General features: G+C 36.9%; 1 protein-coding gene across 1 annotated transcript in view; it reads left to right on the forward strand.

The window, feature by feature from the left end:
* The window catches only part of SPAG1 (sperm associated antigen 1), a 98531-nt gene that overhangs the window by 32459 nt on the left and 44504 nt on the right, over positions 1-21568 (forward strand). The window contains exon 9 of the mRNA XM_060127430.1: positions 6921-7080. Coding sequence (XP_059983413.1) covers positions 6921-7080 — 160 coding nt within the window. The remainder of the gene's footprint in view (positions 1-6920; positions 7081-21568) is intronic.

Genomic DNA, 21568 nt, shown 5'->3' on the forward strand with positions numbered 1-21568 from the left:
AGGGAAAATCCTACACCCAAGATTACTCTACCCAGCAAGGATCTCATTCAGATTCAACAGAGAAATTAAAACCTTTACAGACAAACAGAACCTAAGAGAATACAGCACCACCAAACAAGCTTTACAACAAATGCTCAAGGAACTTTTCTAGGCAGGAAACACAGGAGAAGGAAAAGACCTACAATAACAAACGACAAAAATTTAGAAAATGTTAATAGGAACATACACATCAATAATTACCTTAAATGTAAATGGATTAAATGCTGCAACCAAAAGAAACAGACTGGCTGAATGTATACAAAAACAAGACCCGTACTTATGCTGTCTACAAGAGACCCACTTCAGACCTAAGGACACATACAGACTGAAAGGGGATGGAAAAAGATATTCCATGAAAATGGAAATCAAAAGTAAGCTGGAAAAAAAAAAAAAAAAAAGTAAGCTGGAGTAGCAATTCTCATATCAGACAAAATATAATTTAAAGTAAAGACTATTACCAGAGACAAAGAAGGACACTACATAATGATCAAGGGCTCAATACAAGAAGAAGATATGACAATTGTAAATATTTATGCACCCAACATAGGAGCACCTCAATACATAAGGCAAATGCTAACAGCCATAAAAGGGGAAATTGACAGTAACACAATCATAGTAGGGGACGTTAACACCCCACTTTCACCAATGGACAGATCATCCAAAATGAAAATAAATAACGTAACACAAGCTTTAAATGATACATTAAACAAGATGGACCTAATTGATATTTATAGGACATTCCATCCCAAAACAACAGAATACACTTTCTTCTCAAGTGCTCATGGAACATTCTCCAGGATAGATCATATCTTGGGTCACAAATCAAGGCTTGGTGAATTTAAGAAAATTCAAATCGTATAAAGTATCTTTTCCGACCACAATGCTGTGAGACTAGATATTAATTACAGGAAAAGATCTGTAAAAAATACAAACACATGGAGGCTAAACAATACACTGCTTAATAACCAAGAGATCACTGAAGAAATCAAAGTGGAAATCAAAAAATACCTAGAAACAAAGGACAATGAAAACATTATGACACTAAACCTATGGGATGTAGCAAAATCAGTACTAAGAGGGAAGTTTATAGTGATACAATACTACCTTAAGAGAAACAAGAAACGTCTCAAAGAAACAACCTAACTTTACACCTAAAACAATTAGAGAAAAAAGAACCAAAACCCCCAAAGTTAGCAGAAGGAAAGAAATCATAAAGATCAGATCAGAAATAAATGAAGGAAAAAATAGCAAAAATCAATAAAATTAAAAGCTGGTTCTTTGAGAAGAAAAACAAAATTGATAAACCATTAGCCAGACTCATCAAGAAAAAAAGGGAGAAGACTCAAATCAATAGAATTAGAAATGAAAAAGGAGAAGTAACAGCTGACACTGCAGAAATACAAAGGATCATGAGAGATTACTATAAGCAATGCTGTGCCAATAAAATGGACAACCTGGAAGAACTGGACAAATTCTTAGAAAAGCACAACCTTCTGAGACTGAAACAGGGAGAAATAGAAAATATGAAGAGACCAATCACAAGCACTGAAATTGAAACTGATTAAAACTCTTCCAACAAACAAAAGCCCAGGACCACATGGCTTCACAAGAAAATTCTATCAAACATTTATAGAAGAGCTAACACCTATCCTTGTCAAACTCTTCCAAAATATAGCAGAGGGAGGAACACTCTCAAACTCATTCTACGAGGCCACCATCACCCTGATACCAAAACCAGACAAAGAAGTCACAAAACTACAGGCCAATATCACTGATAAACATAGATTCAAAAATCGTCAACAAAATACTAGCAAACAGAATCCAACATCACATTAAAAGGATTGTACACCATGATCACGTGGGGTTTATCTCAGGAATGCAAGGAAACTTCAATATATGCAAATTAATCAATGTGATACACCATATTAACAAATTGAATAAAAACCATATGATCATCTCAATAGATGCAGAAAAAGCTTTCAACAAAATTCAGCACCCATTTATGATAAAAACCCTCCAGAAAGTAGGCATACATGGAACTTACTTCAGCATAATAAAGGCCATATATGACAAACCCACGGCCAACATCATACTCAATGGTGAAAAACTGTAACCATTTCCACTAAGATCAGGAACAAGACAAGGATGCCCACTCTTACCACTATTATTCAACATAGTTTTGGAAGTTTTAGCCACAGCAAGCAGAGAAGAAAAAGAAATAAAAGGAATCCATATCGGAAAAGAAGTAAAGCTGTCACTGTTTGCAGTTGATATGATACTATACATAGAGAATCCTAAAGATGCTACTGAAAAACTACTACAGGTAATCAATGAATTTGGTAAAATAGCAGGATGTAAAGTTAATGCACAGAAATCTCTTGCATTCCTTTACACTAATGATGAAAAATTTGAAAGTGAAATTATGGAAACACTCCCATGTACCATTGCAACAAAAAGAATAACACACCTAGGAACAAACCTACCTAAGAAGACAAAAGACCTGTATGCAGAAAACTATAACACACTGATGAAAGAAATTAAAGATGATACAAATAGATAGAGAGATATACCATGTTCTTGGATTGGAAGAACCAACATTGTGAAAATGACTATACTACCCAAAGCAATCTACGGATTCAGTTCAACCCCTATCACACTACCACTGGCATATTTTCACAGAACTGGAACAAAAAATTGCATAATTTGTATGAAAACACAAAAGATCCCGTATAGCCAAAGCAATCTTGAGAAAGAAAAATGGACCTGGAGGAATCAGGCTCCCTGACTTCAGACTATACTACAAAGCTACAGTAATCAAAGAGAGCATGGTACTGGCACAAAAACAGAAATACAGATCAACGGAACAGGATAGAAAGCCCAGAGATAAACCCAAGCACATATGGTCACCTTATTTTTGATAAAGGAGGCAAGAATACAATGGAGAAAAGACAGCCTCTTCAATAAATGGTGCTGGGAAAACTGGACAGCTACATGTAAAAGGATGAAATTAGAACACTCCCTAACACCACAAAAATAAACTCAAAATGGATTAAAGACCTAAATGTAAGGCCAGACACTCTAAAACTCCTAGAGGAAAACATAGGCAGAACACTCTATGATATAAATCACAGCAAGATCCTTTTTGACCCAGCTCCTAGAGAAATGGAAATAAAAAGAAAAATAAACAAATGGGACCTAATGAAACTTCAAAGCTTTTGAACAGCAAAGGAAAACATAAACAGCACGAAAAGACAACCCTCAGAATGAGAGAAAATATTTGCAAATGAAGCAACTGACAAAGGATTAATTTCCAAAATTTACAAGCAGCTCTTGCAGCTCAATATCAAAAAAACATACAGCCCAATCCACAAATGGGCAGAAGACCTAAATAGACATTTCTCCAAAGAAGATATACAGATGGCCAAGAAGCACATGAGAAGCTGCTCAACATCACTAATTATTAGAGAAATGCAAATCAAAACTGCAGTGAGGTATCACTTCACACCAGTTAGAATGGACTTCATCAAAAAATCTACAAACAACAAATGCTGGAGAGGGTGTGGAGAAAAGGGAACCCTCTTGCACTGTTGGAGGGAGTGGAAACTGATACAGCCACTATGGAGAACAGTATGGAGGTTCCTTAAAAAACTAAAAATAGAACTACCATACGACCCAGCAATCCCACTACTGGACATATACCCTGAGAAAACCATAATTCAAAAAATAGTCATGTACCACAATGTTCATTGCAGCTCTATTTACAGTAGCTAGGACATGGAAGCAACGTAAGTGTCCATCAACAGATGAATGGATAAAGAAGATGTGGCACATATAAACAGTGGCATATTACTCAGCCACAAAAAGAAACGAAATTGAGTTATTTGTAGTGAGGTGGATGCAGAGAATGGACTTGAGGACACGGGGAGGGGGAAGGGGAAGCTGGGACAAAGTGAGAGAGTGGCATGGACATATATACACTACCGAATGTAAAACCGATAGCTCACGGGAAGTAGCCACATAGCACAGGGATATCAGCTTGGTGCTTCGTGACCACCTAGAGGAGTGGGATAGGGAGGGTGGGAGGGAGTCGCAAGAGGGAAGAGATATGGGGATATATTTATATGTATAGCTGATTCACTTGTTTATAAAGCAGAAACTAACATACCATTGTAAAGCAATTATACTCCAATAAAGATGTTAAAAAAAAAAAGAGAGGTACATCTCAGGTATTCCCAGTGTTAACGTCTATTTGAAGTGGAAGAAAGCTGGCTCTTAAATTGTCCAAAATCATAAGCCTACTCCTGAAGGACAAATAATTTTCTCTTTCCTGAAGCTTTGTAGGCAGTTCTTTTCTTTGAGCCAAGTTCAATTTATTATGCAAATGGTGTAGAACTTTCCTAGGTAGGATTAAGCAGGAGCTTGATGGCCATAAAAGAGTGTTTATTCCTTAATTTGCGTGGTAACCATAGCATCCCTAATAGTAAACTGACTCAGATATGCACTTAGGGGATCTGTATTCAATCCTAAGGAGTGGAGGTAAGTGTCAAGAGCTGTGAAGGGCCTGAGAGTTTACCCTACGTGTAAATTAGCAAGGTGGCCTAGAAGAATATACAAGATTCCTGGGTCAGGCACAAAAGACTTTGGTACTCATGGCATGGCAAGCTGATGAGCTTGAAGCTCATGTCCGTTACCCTGGCCACCAAGTTCCGTGTGGGCGGCAGAATGCCCAAATAGGGCATTCTCTATTTCCCAGGGCTGTTGTCAGTACAAACATCCTTAAAAAGATAATCTAGGTCCCTTTCACCAAGTGCAGATACAGCAGGAACACAGCTGTCTGTGAACCAGAAAGCAGGCCCTCACCAGAAACCAAATCTGCTAGCACCTTAAACTTGGACTTCCCAGTCTTCAGAACTGAGAAATAAATTCCTGTTGTTATAAATCAAAGAAAAAATAAAGTCTAGAACAAAGGTAGTTTAGCTCCTCTGCTTATAATATATTCAGAAATATGGGAAACCCCTGGAGAACTGTCTTCCACCAATAAGTTGTCACTGTTTCCACATACCTTTCAGGTTATCTAACTCTTTCTGAGAGGCAGCTGATGTCCCTACTGTATCAGCTGCATTTATCAAGTCAGCATTTCAGTGGATTAGGTTTAGGGTGCAGCTTAGGAACACATCTTCACCCCATAGTATTTCCTTTTTATAATGGTATGTTCATTAAAAAGTTAGCATTTTAATATTCTAAAAAAAGATTGAAACAAGGAAAACCACTTTTAATTTTACTATCCAACATAAGTTCATGTTTACATATTAACTTTAGACCTTAACCAAATGCATTTTTACCTTAACCATATGTAAAGATTAACTCAAAGCGGATCATATACCTTAATATAAGACTTGGAGTATGAAAGTTCTAGAAGAAAACATAAAAGAAAATCTTTATGACCTTGGATGAGACAAATATTCCTTAGGTGTGACACAGAGGCATAATCTATAAAAAGTTGATAATCGGGCTTCATCAAAATTAAAAAGTTTTTATTTATTCTATCAGAAGAATAAAAAGACAAGCCATAGACTGGGGGAAAATAGTTGCAATCATGTATCCAACAAAGGGCTTGTGTCCTGAATATATACAGAACTTTAAAAACTCAAGAAAACAAACAGGTTGATGAAAAATAAGCAAGATATTTGATGAGACACGTCACCAAAAGTTATGTGAATGGAAAATAAGCACATGAAAAGATGCTCAATGTCATTAGTCATTAGAGAAACATAAAACCACAAGAGATACCACTACAAACCTGTTAGCTAAAATGAAAATGATTGACCATACTAAGTGTTGGTGGGCATGTGGGAGAACTGAAACTTGGGAATATAAAATGATCCCACTGCTTTGGAATACAGGTAAAAAGTTAAAACAATCATACGCCTACCGCATGACCCAGTCATTCCACTCCGAGTATTCACCAAGAAAAATACAAGCATATGTCCATACAAAGATTTAAGCACGAATGTTTATAATGGCTTCATTTGTAATTGCCAAAAACTGAAAATAGCCTAAAATGTCCATCAATAGGTGAATGGATAAACAAATCGTTTTATAAGCATATAATAGAATACTACTGAACAATAAAAGGGAATGAACTAATAGGTTCATAAGACGACGTGGATAAATTTCAAAATAATTATGCTAAGTGAAAGAAGCCAGACAAAAAGAGTACATGTATTTTGATTCTACTTATGTAAAAAACTGGAAAATACAAACTAATCTATCGTAACAGAAAGAACAGTGGTTGCAGGGATGAGCAAAAGGGAATCATAACAAAAAGATAGGAAGAAACGTTTTGTGAATGATATTACATCAAAATCTATTAAAACTTGTGCTCTTTAAGTATGTGCAGTTTATGTCAGTTATACCTCAGTAAGGTGTTAAAGATGAGGAAGGAAGCAAAATGGTTTGATATATTTTTTAAATTTCTAGTTGGCATAAAATATTAAAGAACTTTCAACATGACTCTTAAACATGTATAGTATGGTTTAATTTGTATAAAACTGGACACCTCTGTTTGTATATGTATACAAATATATCCAGGAAGATGATCATCAGAATGTCAATAGTTTATCTGAGTGGCAGGATTTCAGATGACTTTTTTCTTCCTTCTTTTATACTTGTTATGCTTTAAGTTTTTTACAGTGGACATGTATAGTTCTAATCAGACAAAGCAGTGAAGTTGTTTGAAAAGAAAAATAAAGACCACCATAAGAAGCTTTATCTTAGTTATCTTTATTCACTTTTTAATATCTTGATATTCTTACCTGCAAGAATGGTTATACTTTTTACTAAAGGAAAAAGTTTTCTTTAATGTGGCGATTATGTTTCAGAAAACCTTGTTAGAGGTTGAAAGAGATCTGAAAAATTCTGAACCTGCATCTGAGACTCAAACCAAAGGGAAAAGGATGGTTATTCAGGAAGTAGAAAACTCAGAAGATGAAAATGAAAAGGACAGTGGAAGAAAACATGAAGATGGCATTGGAGATAACAGTAAGACATCTTTTCTCTTTGGTTTATGCAAAAAAAAAAAAAAAACCCTATCTTGTTATATGATGAGCTGGCTCAAATTTTCTCTTTGTACAGAAATTCTTAGTCTACCAAATTTTTCTAGCCTTTACCTTGTAAGTCTACAAGCAGGTTTTTCCTTCATCTTTTTCTTAACACAGCTCATTTCTTTTTCTTTTCTTTTCTTATTGCAGTATAATTGACTTATTATGTTAGTTTCAGGTGTACAACATAATGATTCAATATTTGTATGTATTGTGAAATTATTACCACGATAAGTCTAGTTAAAATCTTTTTCTTGGGGCTTCCCTGGTGGCGAAGTGGTTGAGAGTCCGCCTGCCGATGCAGGGGACACGGGTTCGTGCCCCGGTCCAGGAAGATCCCACATGCCGCAGAGTGGCTAGGCCTGTGAGCCATGGCCTCTGGGCCTGTGCGTCCAGAGCCTGTGCCCTGCAAAGGGAGAGGCCACAACAGTGAGAGGCCTGCATACCGTAAAAAAAATCTTTTTCTTAATACAATCTCGCAAGCCCATTTTTCTTCATAATCTGACATCTTTTCTAGTGCTCAATTTAATTCCTGATTATCACCTTTAAACACAAATGGCTGCCTCTGTGACACCATTTGCAAGTTAACCTTATGTCCATCTCTTAGATGATTGTTTTATATATAGCTACTTGGTTGCAAACAAATATCTTGGCTTCAAAGGGGTTGTTTGCCTAAAAATGAATGCACTGTTGGAATGCCCTGTAGCTATGCGTGCCTCTCAATTTTTTTTAAAAATATGCAATTTCACTTTTGATGTAATTTTAAAAAAAAGAATCTAGACTATATAAAGCTTAATCTTCATAATATAAGACAATGAAAATTACATCAACTTTAAGGGGAAAAAAATCTGCCTTTTCATTTGACCAGGGGGGAAAAGTTTTTCTTTTTTCTTGAGAGCCCCTGAGCAACTGAAGGGGAAATGTCAGCTCTGAAAATCATTCACAGGTAAAAACCAACTTTAAGTAATTTGACAGAATATTTTATTTTAGGGAAATATAAAATGTTCAAGTCATTCAACTTTAAAGAAAGAACAAGGAGTATAAGTTTGTTTTCATTCGTGGCAAAATATATAGTGTAAAATATGTACATCAGCTTAAAATATGACCAGTTAAGCTAGGATAAAGAAAAAAGCACAGAAAAGAAGGGGGAAAGAGATGAGGCAGAGTAGAGCACCCAAGAAAGATGGAAAAGAAAGTGAGAGCATCAAAGAGATAAAAAGGAGAGTTTAAGGTAAGCAGCTTTTCAAGGATTGAGGCTCACCTTTTTTTTCTTAAATAAATTTATTTATTTATTTATTTTTGGCTGTGTTAGGTCTTTGTTGCTGCATGCGGGCTTTCTTAAGTTGCGGCGAGCGTGGGCTCCTCTTCATTGAGGTGCATGGGCTTTTCATTGTGGCGGCTTCTCTTGTTGCCAAGCACGGGCTCTAGGCACACAGGCTTCAGTAGTTGTGGCACACGGGCTCAGTAATTGTGGCTTGCTGGCTCCAGAGCGCAGGCTCAGTAGTTGCCGCGCACGGGTTTAGCTGCTCCACGGCATGTGGGATCTTCCCGGACCAGGGATTGAACCCGTGTCTCTTGCATTGGCAGGCGGATTCTTAACCACTGCGCCACCCAGGGAAGTCCCGATTGAGGCTCACCTTTAAGCAAGTTCTGGGAGCAAATGTTTTTCTTATGTTTATATTTAGCTTAAAGATAATTAGCCAAGCATCCTACAATTAAAGGAAATCATTTAAAATCTTATCTGGAACAAGATATAATATAAACTGTATCAATTGCCACTATTTTAAAATTATTTTTTAAAATTTACATACAGTAAAAATGGACTTTTTGGTATACAGTTCTAACACGTGTATAATTTCATGTAACAGCCACCACCGTCAGGATCCAGAACAATTTTATCACAAATTGTTGGCTAAAGGAAGGCAAAAAAGAACACCTCTTTTTGCTTTCCTTTTAGCCAAACCCTTCTATCACCCCAAGCCTTGGTAGCCGTTGATCTATTCTCTGTTCCTGTAGTTTCACCTTTTCCAGAATGTCATATAAATGGAATCAGAGAGTATATAACCTTTTGAGACTAGCTTCCTGCACTTAGTGTAATGTCACTGAGATTCATTCATGTAGTTGCATGTATCTTTGATTTATTCCTTTTTATTACTGAGTAATACACCATTATATGGATATACTGCAGCTTGTTTATCCTTTCATTTGTTGAAGGACATTTGGGTTTTTTCCAGTATTTGGTATTTATGAATAGAGCTGCTATTAATATTCATGCACAGGTTTTTGGGTGAACGTACGTTTTCATTTCTCTGGGGTAAATACCAAGAGTGGGACTGCTGGCTCATATGGCAAGTGTATGTTTAACTTTATAAAAAATCTCCAGACTGTTTTTCCAGAATGGTGGTACCATTTTTCATTCCCATTAGCAACACATGAGAGTTCTAGCTGTTTCACATTCTTGCCAGCATTTGGTATTTTATTTAAAAAAATTTTTTAGCCATTTTATTAGGTGTATAGTGGTTTCTCACTGTGGTTTTAATTTGCATTTTACTATTGGCTAGTGATGTTGAACATTTTTTCTTGTGCTTATTTGCCATGTCTATATCACTTTTGGTAAAGTATCTGTTGAAATTATTCCACCAGTTTTTAAAGTTGGGTTGTTGATTTCTTACTGTTGAATTTTGAGAGTTCTTTTCATATTTTTGATACAAGTCCTTTGTTAGATATGAGATCTGCAAATATTTTTTCCCTACTTGTAGCTTGTTTTTTCTCATTCTTTTATCAGTGTCTTTCACAGAAAAAATGGGTATTAGTTTGATTAGAGTCCAGTTTATCAAAATTTTTTAATGGGCTGGTGATTTGGTGTCATATCTTAATGCTTTGACTAAGCTAAAATCATGAGGATTTTCTCCTGTTTTCCTTTAAAAGTTCCGTAGTTTTATACTTATGTACCATTCTGAGTTAATTTTTTTATTGAGGTATAACTGACATATAACATTCTATTAGTTTCAGGTGTACAACATGATTCAATAGTTGTATATATTGTGAAGTAATTGCCACAATAAGTCTAGTTAAAAACCATCACCATAATAGTTAAAAAATTTTTTTCTTGTGATGAGAACTTTTAAGATCTCTTTCAGCAAGTTTCAAATATATAATAGAGTATTATTAACTCTAGTCACTATGCTGTACGTTACATCCCCATGACTTATTTTATAACTGGAAGTTTGTGCCTTTTGATTCCCTTCACCCATTGCACACGTGTGCACATGTACACACACACACAGAAACACACACACACACACAGATATGCCTCTGGCAACTATCAGTCTGTTCTCTATGAGCTTGGTTTGGTTTTTCTTTTTAGATTCCACATATAAATGAGATCATGTGGTGTTTATCTTTCTCTGTCTGACTTATTTCACTTAGCCATACTGAGTTAATTTTTCTATGAAGTGTGAGGATTAGATTGAGTTTCAATTTTTTGCATATGGATGTCCAATTGTTCCAAAACCATTTGATGAAAACTATCCTTACTCCTTTGGACTGCCTTTGCACCTTTGTAAAAAAAATCAGTTGGCCATATTTGTGTAGCCAATAGAATCTAACGCTGGGTTCAGTTCTTCTCCACTGACCTATGTGTCTGTCCCTTTGTCAATACCACACTATATCGAGTGCTGTAGTTTTATAGTAAGTCTTAAAATCAGGTAGTGTGATTCCTTCAGCTTTATTTTTTTTTTCAAAATAGTTTGGCTATTCTAGTTCCTTTGCCTTTCACATAGTTTTAAAATCAGGTGTTTTTCAATTTTATTTTATTTTTCACATGCTGCATTCCTCCAACTTCTCTTAATATTCAAGTATATTCCTTTATTACATAAAATCACTTAACAGTCACATATATTTGATGACTATTTTACCACAAGCCTGTTTGTTATATTACTAAAATCTATATTTCTACTCACTGCAAAACACAAGGAATTTCCCACTGTATATCACTATAGTATATAGTAGAGTATAATTGGACAGCAAATATGAGGTAGTTAAATCAGTTCTTTTATACCTAAAAAAAGTCATGCTGGGAATTTGATTGGAACTGCATTGAATTTATAAATCAATATAGGGAAGAAATGACTATATGGATTTTTAACTATATGGATTTTTCCAATCCATGAACATGGTATATCTCTCCATGAACATGGTATATCTCTCCACTTATTTAGGTCTTCTTTGATTTATTTCATTAGTGTTTTTTAAGTTTTCAGCACACAGATACTGCACATACTTTGACAAATTTATACTTACGTATTTAGATTTTTTGGAGCTATTGTAAAGAATATTTTTTTAATTTCAGAAAATTGAAAATTGAATTGTTCATTGCTAGAATATGAAAATATCATTTATTTTAAAAAATATGTTGACCTTGTATCTTGCAGTCTTGCTAACTCACTGATAAGTTCCAGGATTCTTTTTGTAGACTCCTTGGAATTTTTTTCATAGACAATTACATGGTCTGCAGATAAGAACAGTTTTATTTTTCTAATTTCCAATCTATACCTCTTTTCTTTCTTTTTCTTACTTTATTGAACTGGCTAAGGGCTATGGTGTTGAATAAACATGGTGAGAGTGAACAACCATGAGCTTTGTTCTTAATCTTAGAGGGCAAGCATTCAGTCTTCCGTCATTAAGTTTTCTGTTAACTGTGGGTTTTTGAGAGATGGGCTTCATCAAATTAAGGAAGTAACTTTCTATTTCTACATGACTGTGACTTTTAATCTCAAATTGATGTGAACTTTTCATCTCAAATTGATGTAAACTTTTCAAATACTTTTTCTGCAGAAATTGATTTGATCATGTGGTTTTTCTTCTGTAATCTGTTAGTATATTGGATTATGTTGACTGATTTTCAAAAGTTGAGCTAGCCTTGAATTCTTGGGATAAACCCCATCAATCATCATGTATTATTCTTTTCAGGATTTTGTCTGTTATTATCTTGTTGATGATTTTTGCATCTATGTTCATGAGAGACATTGGACTATAGTTTTTCTTTTTTTTTGTACTGTACATGTCTGGTTTTGGTATCAGGATAATGGCAACGTCGGAAAAGTTGGGAGCTGGAATGTGCTTCCACCACTTCTGTTTTCTGAAAGAGATTGTGTAGAATTGATATTACTTCTTTTAAAATTTGGTAGAATTTGCCAGTGAAATCATCTGGGCCTGGAGGTTCTTTTGTGAAAGATTTAAAATTACAAATTAAATTTCTTTAGTAGACATACAACTGTTTAGGTTATCTGTGTTTTTCTTCAGTGAATCCTGAGTTTAGTAGTTTCAAAAAAATTGGTCCATTTCATCCAAGTTGTTGAATTTATAAGCACAGTTCACAGTACTCCCTTATAGCTTTAATGTCTGATTGACCTGTAGTGATATACTCTTTTCCTGAGAGTGGCGATTTGTGTTTTCTGTCTTTTTTGTTTGTCAGTCTAGTTCGAGGTTTATCAATGTTATTGATTTTTTCAAATGTCTCATTGATTTTTCTCTGCTTTTTTAAAAAAATATCTTTATTGGAGTATAATTGCTTTACAATGCTGTGTTAGTTTCTGCTTTATAACACAGTGAATCAGCTATACATATACATATATCCCCATATCTCTTCCCTCTTGCATCTCCCTCCCACCCTCCCTATCCCACCCCTCTAAGTGGTCACAAAGCACAGAGTTGATCTCCCTGTGCTATGCGCTTGCTATCCACTAGCTATTGATTTTATATTTGGTAGTATATATATGTCCATGCCACTCTCTCACTTTGTCCCATCTTACCCTTACCCCTCCCCATGTCCTCAAATCCATTCTCTAGTAGGGCTGCGTCTTTATTCCTGTCCTGCCCCTAGGTTCTTCATAACCTTTTATTTTTTTTTTTAGATTCCATATATATGTGTTAGCATATGGTATTTGTCTTTCTCTTTCTGACTTACTTCACTCTGTATGACAGACTCTAGGTCCATCCACTTCACTACAAGTAACTCAATTTTGTTTCTTTTTATGGCTGAGTAATATTCCATTGTATATATGTGCCACATCTTGTTTATCCATTCATCTGTCGATGGACACTTAGGTTGCTTCCAAGTCCTGGCTATTGTAAATAGAGCTGCAATGAACACTGTGGTACATGACTCTTTTTTTTTTTTTTAACATCTTTATTGGAGTATAATTGCTTTACAATGGTGTGTTAGTTTCTGCTTTATAACAAAGTGAATCAGTCATACATAAACATATGTTCCCATATGTCTTCCCTCTTGCGTCTCCCTCCCTCCCACCCTCCCTATCCCACCCCTCCAGGCTGTCACAAAGCACCGAGCCAATACCCCTGTGCCATGCGGCTGCTTCCCACTAGCTATCTACCTTACTACGTTTGTTAGTGTGTATATGTCCATGACTGTCTCTCGCCCTGTTACAGCTCACCCTTCCCCCTCTCCATAACCTCAAGTCCGTTCTCTAGGAGGTCTGTGTCTTTATTCCTGCCTTACCCCTAGGTTCTTCATGACATTTTTTTTCTTAAATTCCATATATATGTGTTAGCATACGGTATTTGTCTTTTTCTTTCTGACTTACTTCACTCTGTATGACAGACTCTAGGTCTACCCACCTCATTACAAATAGCTCAGTTTCGTTTCTTTTTATGGCTGAGTAATATTCCATTGTATATATGTGCCACATCTTCTTTATCCATTCATCCAAAGATGGGCACTTAGGTTGTTTCCATCTCCAGGCTATTGTAAATAGAGCTGCAGTGAACACTGTGGTACATGACTCTTTTTGAAATACGGTTTTCTCAGGGTTTATGCCCAGTAGTGGGATTGCTGGGTCATATGGTAGTTCTATTTTTAGTTTTTTAACGAACCTCCATACTGTTCTCCTTAGTGGCTGTATCAATTTACATTCCCACCAACAGTGCAAGAGGGTTCCCTTTTCTCCACCCCCTCTCCAGCATTTATTGTTTGTAGATTTTTTGATGATGGCCATTCTGACTGGTGTGAGGTGATACCTCATGGTAGTTTTGATTTGCATTACTCTGTTGATTACTGATGTTGAGCATTCTTTCATGTGTTTGTTGGCAATATATATATCGTCTTTGGAGAAATGTCTATTTAGGTCCTGCCCATTTTTGGATTGGGTTGCTTGTTTTTCTGATATTCAGCTGCATGAGCTGCTTGTAAATTTTAGAGATTAATCCTTTGTCATTTGCTTCATTAGCAAATATTTTCTCCCATTCTGAGGGTTGTCTTTTGGTCTTGTTTATGGTTTCCTTTGCTGTGCAAAAGCTTTTAAGTTTCATTAGGCCCCATGTGTTTATTTTTGTTTTTATTTCCATTTCTTTAGGAGGTGGGTCAAAAAGGATCTTGCTGTGATTTATGTCATAGAGTGTTCTGCCTATGTTTTCTTCTAAGAGTTTGATAGTGTCTAGCCTTACATTTGGGTCTTTAATTCATTTTGAGTTTATTTTTGTGTATGGTGTTAGGGAGTGTTCTAATTTCATTTATTTTTACATGTAGCTGCCCAGTTTCCCAAAACCACTTATTGAAGAGGCTGTCTTTTCTCCATTGTATATTCTTGCCTCCTTTATGAAAGATAAGGTCACCATATGTGCATGGGTTTACCTCTGGGCTTTCTATCCTGTTCCATTGATCTACATTTCTGATTTCGTGCCAGTACCATACTCTCTTATTTACTGTAGCTTTGTAGTATAGTCTGAAGTCAGGGAGCCTGATTCATCCAGCTCCGTTTTTCTTTCTCAAAATTGCTTTGGCTCTTCGGGGTCTTTTGTGTTTTATACAAATTGTGCAATTTTTTGTTCAGGTTCTGTGAAAAATGCCAGTGGTAGTTTGATAGGAATTGCATTGAATCTGTAGATTGCTTTGGTAGTATAGTTATTTTTACAATGTTGGTTCTTCCAATCCAAGAACATGGTATATCTCTCCATCTATTTGTATCATCTTTAATTTCTTTCATCAGTGTCTTATAGTTTTCTTCACACAGGTCTTTTCTCTCCTTAAGTAGGTTTATTCCTAGGTGTTTTATTCTTTTGTTGCCATGGTAAATGGGAGTGTTTCCTTAGATTTTTCATTAGTGTATAGGAATGCAAGAGATTTCTGTGCATTAATTTTATATCCTGCTAGTTTACCAAACTCATCGATTAGCTCTAGCAGTTTTCTGGTAGCATCTTTAGGATTCTCTATGTATATTATCGTGTCATCTGCAAACAGTGAAAGCTTTACTTCTTCTTTACCCATATGGATTCCTTTTATTTCTTTTTCTTCTCTGATTGCTGTGGCTAAAACTCCAAAACTATGAATAATAGTGGTGAGGGTGGGCAACCTTGTCTTGTTCCAGATCTTAGTGGAAATGGTTTCAGTTCGTCACCATTGAGGACGACGTTGGCTGTGGGTTTGTCATGTATGGCCTTTATTATGTTGAGATAAGTTCCATCTATGCTTACTTTTGGAGGGTTTTTATCATAAATGCGTGTTGAATTTTGTCGATAGCTTTTTCTGCATCTGTTGAGATGGTCCTATGGTTTTTCTCCTTCAATTTGTTAATATGGTGTATCACATTGATTGATTTGCATATATAGAAGAATCCTTGCATTCCTGGGATAACCCCACTTGATCATGGTGTACAATCCTTTTAATGTGCTGTTGGATTCTGTTTGCTAGTATTTTGTTGAGGATTTTTGCATCTGTGTTCATCAGTGATATTGGCCTGTAGTTTTCTTTCTTTGTGACATCTTTGTCTGGTTTTGGTATCAGGGTGATGGTGGCCTTGTAGAATGAGTTTGGGAGTGTTCTTCCCTCTGGAGAATAGGTGTTACCTCTTCTATAAATGTTTGATAGAATTTTCCTGTGAAGCCATCTGGTCCTGGGCTTTTGTTTGTTGGAAGATTTTTAATCACAGTTTCAATTTCAGTGCTTGTGATTGGTCTGTTTATATTTTCTGTTTCTGCCTGGTTCAGTCTCAGAAGGTTGTGCTTTTCTAAGAATTTGTCCATTTCTTCCAGGTTGTCCTTTTTATTGGCATATATTTCCCTGTAGTAATGTCTCATGATCCTTTGTATTTCTGCAGTGTCAGTTGTTACTTCCCCTTTTTCATTTTTAATTCTATCGATTTTAGTGTTCTCCCTTTTTTTCTAGATGAGTCTGGCTAATGGTTTATCAATTTTGTTTATTTTCTCAAAGAACCAGCTTTTAGTTTTATTGATCTTTGCTATCGTTTCCTTCATTTCTTTTTCATTTATTTCTGATCTGATCTTTATGATTTCTTTCCTTCTGCTAACTTTGGGGATTTTTGTTATTCTTTCTCTCTAATTGCTTTAGTTTAAGGTTAGGTTGTTTATTTGAGATGTTTCTTGTTTCTTAAGGTAGTATTGTATTACTATAAACTTCCCTCTTAGTACTGATTTTGCTGCATCCCATAGGTTTAGTGTCATCGTGTTTTCACTGTCATTTGTTTCTAGGTTTTTTTTTTTTTTTTGCAATAACTGGGCCTCTCACTGTCGCGGCCCCTCCCGTTGTGGAGCACAGGCTCTGGATGCACATGCCCAGCGGCCATGGCTCACGGACCCAGCCGCTCCACGGTATGTGGGATCTTCCCGGACCAGAGCACGAACGCATGTCCCCTGCATCTGCAGGCGGACTCCCAACCACTGCGCCACCAGGGAAGCCCGTTTTTAGGTATTTTTTTGATTTCCACTTTGATTTCTTCAGTGATCTCTTGGTTATTAAGCAGTGTATTGTTTAGCCTCCATGTGTTTGTATTTTTTACAGATTTTTTCCTGTAATTGATATCTAGTCTCATAGCATTTTGGTCGGAAAAGTTACTTGTATGATTTCAATTTTCTTAAATTTACCAAGACTTGATTTGTGACCCAGGGTATGATCTATCCTGGAGAATGTTCCATGAGCACTTGAGAAGAAAGTATATTCTCTTGTTTTTGATAGGAATGTCCTATAAATATCAATTAAGTCCATCTTGTTTAATGTATCATTTAATGCTTGTGTTTCCTTATTTATTTTCATTTTGGATGGTCTTTCCATTGGTGAAAGTGGGGTGTTAAAGTCCCCTACTATGATTGTGTTACTGTCGATTTCCCCTTTTATGGCTGTTAGCATTTGCCTTATGTATTGAGGTGCTCCTATGTTGGGTGCATAAATATTTACAATTGTTATATCTTTTTCTTGGATTGAGCCCTTGATCATTATGTAGTGTCCTTCTTTGTTTCTTATAACAGTCTTTATTTTAAAGTCTATTTTGTCTGATATGAGAATTGCTACTGCAGCTTACTTTTGATTTCCATTTGCATGGAAGATATTTTTCCATCCCCTCACTTTCAGTCTGTATGTGTCCCTAGGTCTGAAGTGGGTCTCTTGTAGACAGCATATATACGGGTTTTGTTTTTTTATCCATTCAGCCAGTCTGTGTCTTTTGGTTGGAGCATTTAATCCATTTACATTTAAGGTAATTAGCGATATGTATGTTCCTATTACCATTTTCTAAAATTTGCGTTTGTTAGTGTAGGTCTTTCCCTTCTCCTGTGTTTCCTGCCTAGAGAAGTTCGTTGACCATTTGTTGTAAGGCTGGTTTGGTGGTGCTGAATTCTCTTAGCTTTTGCTTGTCTGTAAAGGTTTTAATTTCTCTATCAAATCTAAATGACATTCTTGCTAGGTAGAGTAATCTTGATTGTAGGTTTTTCCCTTTCATCACTTTAAATATGTCCTGTCACTCCCTTCTGGCTTGAAGAGTTTCTGCTGAAAGATTAGCTGTTAACCTTATGGGGAGTCCCTTGTATGTTATTTGCTGCTTTTCCCTTGCTGCTTTTAATATTTTTGCTGTGTATTTAATTTTTGATAGTTTGATTAATATGTGTCTTGGCATGTTTCTCCTTGCATTTATCCTGTATCGGACTCTCTGCGCTCCCTGGACTTGATTAACTATTTCCTTTCCCACGTTAGGGAAGTTTCAACTATAATGTCTTCAGGTATTTTCTCAGTCCCTTTCTTTTTCTTTTGTTCTCCTGGGACCCCTATAATTTGAATGTTGGTGTGTTTAATGTTGTCACATAGGTCTCTGAGACTGTCCTTAATTCTTTTCATTTTTTTTTCTTTATTGTGCTCTGAAGTAGTTATTTCCACTATTTTATCTTCCATGTTACTTATCCATTCTTCTTCCTTAGTTATTCTACTATTGATTCCTTCTAGAGAATTTTAAGTTCATTTATTGTGTTGTTCATCATTGTTTGTTTGCTCTTTAGTTCTTCTAGGTCCTTGTTAAACATTTCTTTTATTTTCTCCATTCCATTTCCAATATTTTGGATCATCTTTAGTATCATTACTCTGAATTCTTTTTCAGGTAGACTGCCTATTTCTTCTTCATTTGTTTGGTCTGGTGGGTTTTTTACCTTGCTCCTTCATGTGCTGTGTGTTTCTCTGTCTTCTTATTTTGCTTAACTTATTGTGTTCGGGGTCTCCTTTTTGCAGGCTGCTGGTTCGTAATTCCCGTTGTTTTTGGTGTCTGCCTTCAGTGGCTAAGGTTGGTTCAGTGGGTTGTTTAGGCTTCCTGGTGAAGGGGAATGGTGCCTGTGTTCTGGTGGATGAGGCTGGATCTTGTCTTTCTCGTGGGCAGCTCCGCGTCTGGTGGTGTGTTTTGGTGTGTCTGTGACCTTATTATGATTTTAGGCAGCCTTTCTGGTAGTGGGTGGCGTTGTGTTACATCTTGCTAGTTTCTTGGCATAGGGTGTCCAGCACTGGAGTTTGCTGGTCGTTGAGTGGAGCTGGGTCTTGGCGCTGAGATGGAGATCTGTGGGTGATTTTTGCCATTTGATATTACATGGAGCTGGGAGGTCTCTGGTGGACCAATGTCCTGAACTCGGCTCTCCCACCTCAGAGGCACAGGCCTGACGCCCGGCCAGGGCACCAAGACACTGGCATCCACACGGCTCAGAATAAAAGGGAGAATAAAGGAAAGAAAGAAAGTGATATAAAATCAAGTTGTAAAATAAAAAATAATTATTAAAAATAAAAAAAATTTTTAAAGTAAAAAAAAAACAAAGCAAAGAAAGAAAGAACAGAGCAACCAAACCAGAAAATAAATCCAGCAATGATAAAAGTGCTAAAAACCATGTTTAAAAAAAAAAGGAAAAGGGCAGACGGAACCCTAGGATAAATGGTAAAAGCAAAGCTATACAGACAAAATCACACAAAGATGCATACACATACACACTCACAAAAAGAGAAAAAGGAAATATATATATATATATATATATCATTGCTTCCGAAGTCCACTGCCTCAATTTGGGATGATTCATTGTCTTTTCAGGTATTCCACAGATGCAGGGTACATCAGGTTGATTGTGGAAATTTAATCCACTGCTCCTGAGGCTGCTGGGAGAGATTTCCCTTTCTCTTCTTTGTTTGCACAGCTCCTGGGGTTCACCTTTGGATTTGGCCCCGCCTCTGCATGTAGGTTGCCTGAGGGCATCTGTTCTTCGCTTATACAGGACGGGGTTAAAGGAGCAGCTGATTGGGGGCTCTGGCTCACTCAGGCCAGGGGAACAGATGGGTACAGAATGCGGGGCAATCCTGTGGCAGCAGAGGCTGGCATGACGTTGCAACAGCCTGAGTCGTGCCGTGTGTTCCCCCAGGGAAGTTGTCCCTGGATCATGGGACCCTGGCAGTTGCGCGCTGCACAGGCTCCTAGGAGGGGTGGTGTGGATAGTGACCTGTGCTCGCACACAGGCTTCTTGGTGGCTGCAGCAGCAGCCTTAGCGTCTCATGCCCGTCTCTTGGGTCTGCACTGATAGCCATGGCTCACACCCATCTCTGGAGCTTGTTTCGGCAGTGCTCTGAATCCCCTCTCCTTGCGCACCGCGAAACAACAAGGCAAGAAAAAGTCTCTTGCCTCTTTGGCAGTTCTTTCCCCACCAGACTCCTTCCCGGCTAGCTGTGGCGCACTAGCCCCCTTCAGGCTGTGTTCATGCTGCCAACCCCAGTTCTCTCCCTGGGATCTGACCTCCGCAGCAGGATCCTCAGCTCCCAGCCCCCACCCGTCCTGGCGGGTGAGCAGACAAGCCTCTCGGGCTGGTGACAGCTGGTTGGCACTGATCCTTTGTGCAGGAATCTGTCTGCTTTGCCCTCTGCACCCCTGTTGCTGCGCTCTCCTCTGTGGTTCCGAAGCTTCCCCCCGTCACCCCCGTCTTTTGCCAGTGACGGGGCTTCGTAGTGTGTGGAAACCTTTCCTCCTTTACAGCTCCGTCCCACTGGTACAGGTCCCATCCCTATTTTTTGTCTCTGTTTTTTCTTTTTTCTTTTGCCCTACCCAGGTATGTGGGGAGTTTCTTGCCTTTTGGGAGGTCTAAGGTCTTCTACCAGTGTTCAGTAGGTGTCCTGTAGGAGTTGTTCCACATGTAGATGTATTTCTGATGTATTTGTGGGTGGGAAGGTGATCTCCACGTCTTAGTCTTTCACCATCTTAAAGTTCTCCTCACTTCTCTGCTTTTTTATATTTTTCAGTTTCATTGATTTCTGCTCTTTATCATTTCCTTCTTTTTGTTTGTTATGGGTTTATTTTTCTTCTCTTTCTCTAAGATAGTTTCTCAAATGGAAGCTTAGAATGTTGATTTGAAACTTTTTTCCCTAACATAAGCATTTGATGCTATGCTTTCTTCTAAGTGTGGCATTAGCTGCATCCCATACATTTTGATATGTTGTATTCTCATGGTCATTCAACTGGAAATATTTTCTAATTTCCTTCAAGGCTCCCTCTTTGACCCATATGGCATATTTAATTTCCAAATTTTTGAGACATCAGTAATCTTTCTGTTATTGATTTAAAGTTTACCTCCATGTTATACAGTAGAAACTAACACACCATTGTAAAGGAGTTATACTCCAATAAAGATGTTAAATTTTTTTTAATAAAAAAATTTTAAAAAGAATGGAAATAAAAAAATAAAAATAAAAACCTGTAAAGTTTACCTGCGTTAAGGTCAGAGAATACACTTTGTGTTACATTATTACTTTCAAATTTGTTGAGGCTTTTTTTTTATGACATAGGATGTATTATTTCTTGATGCAGATTCCACGTGCCCTTGAAAAGAATGTTATTCTGCTGTTTTTTGGTGGAGTGTTTTATAAATGTCAATTAAATTAAGTTGGTTGATGGTGCTGCTTAGTTCTTTATCCTTGCTGATTTTGTTTACTTGTTATATTCCTTACTTTCATATTCCTTATTGAGGAGTATTGTTGTCTACAGTTGTGGATTTGTCCATTTCTCTTTTTAGTTGTACCAGTTTTTGCTTCATGTGTCTTGAGGCTCTGTTGTTAGAAATATTCACGTTTAGGATTTCTGTGACTTGTTGGTCAGTTGATCCTTTTATCATTATAT

Source organism: Lagenorhynchus albirostris, chromosome 17 (assembly GCF_949774975.1).
Source record: "Lagenorhynchus albirostris chromosome 17, mLagAlb1.1, whole genome shotgun sequence".
Classification (NCBI taxonomy): Eukaryota; Metazoa; Chordata; class Mammalia; order Artiodactyla; family Delphinidae; genus Lagenorhynchus; species Lagenorhynchus albirostris.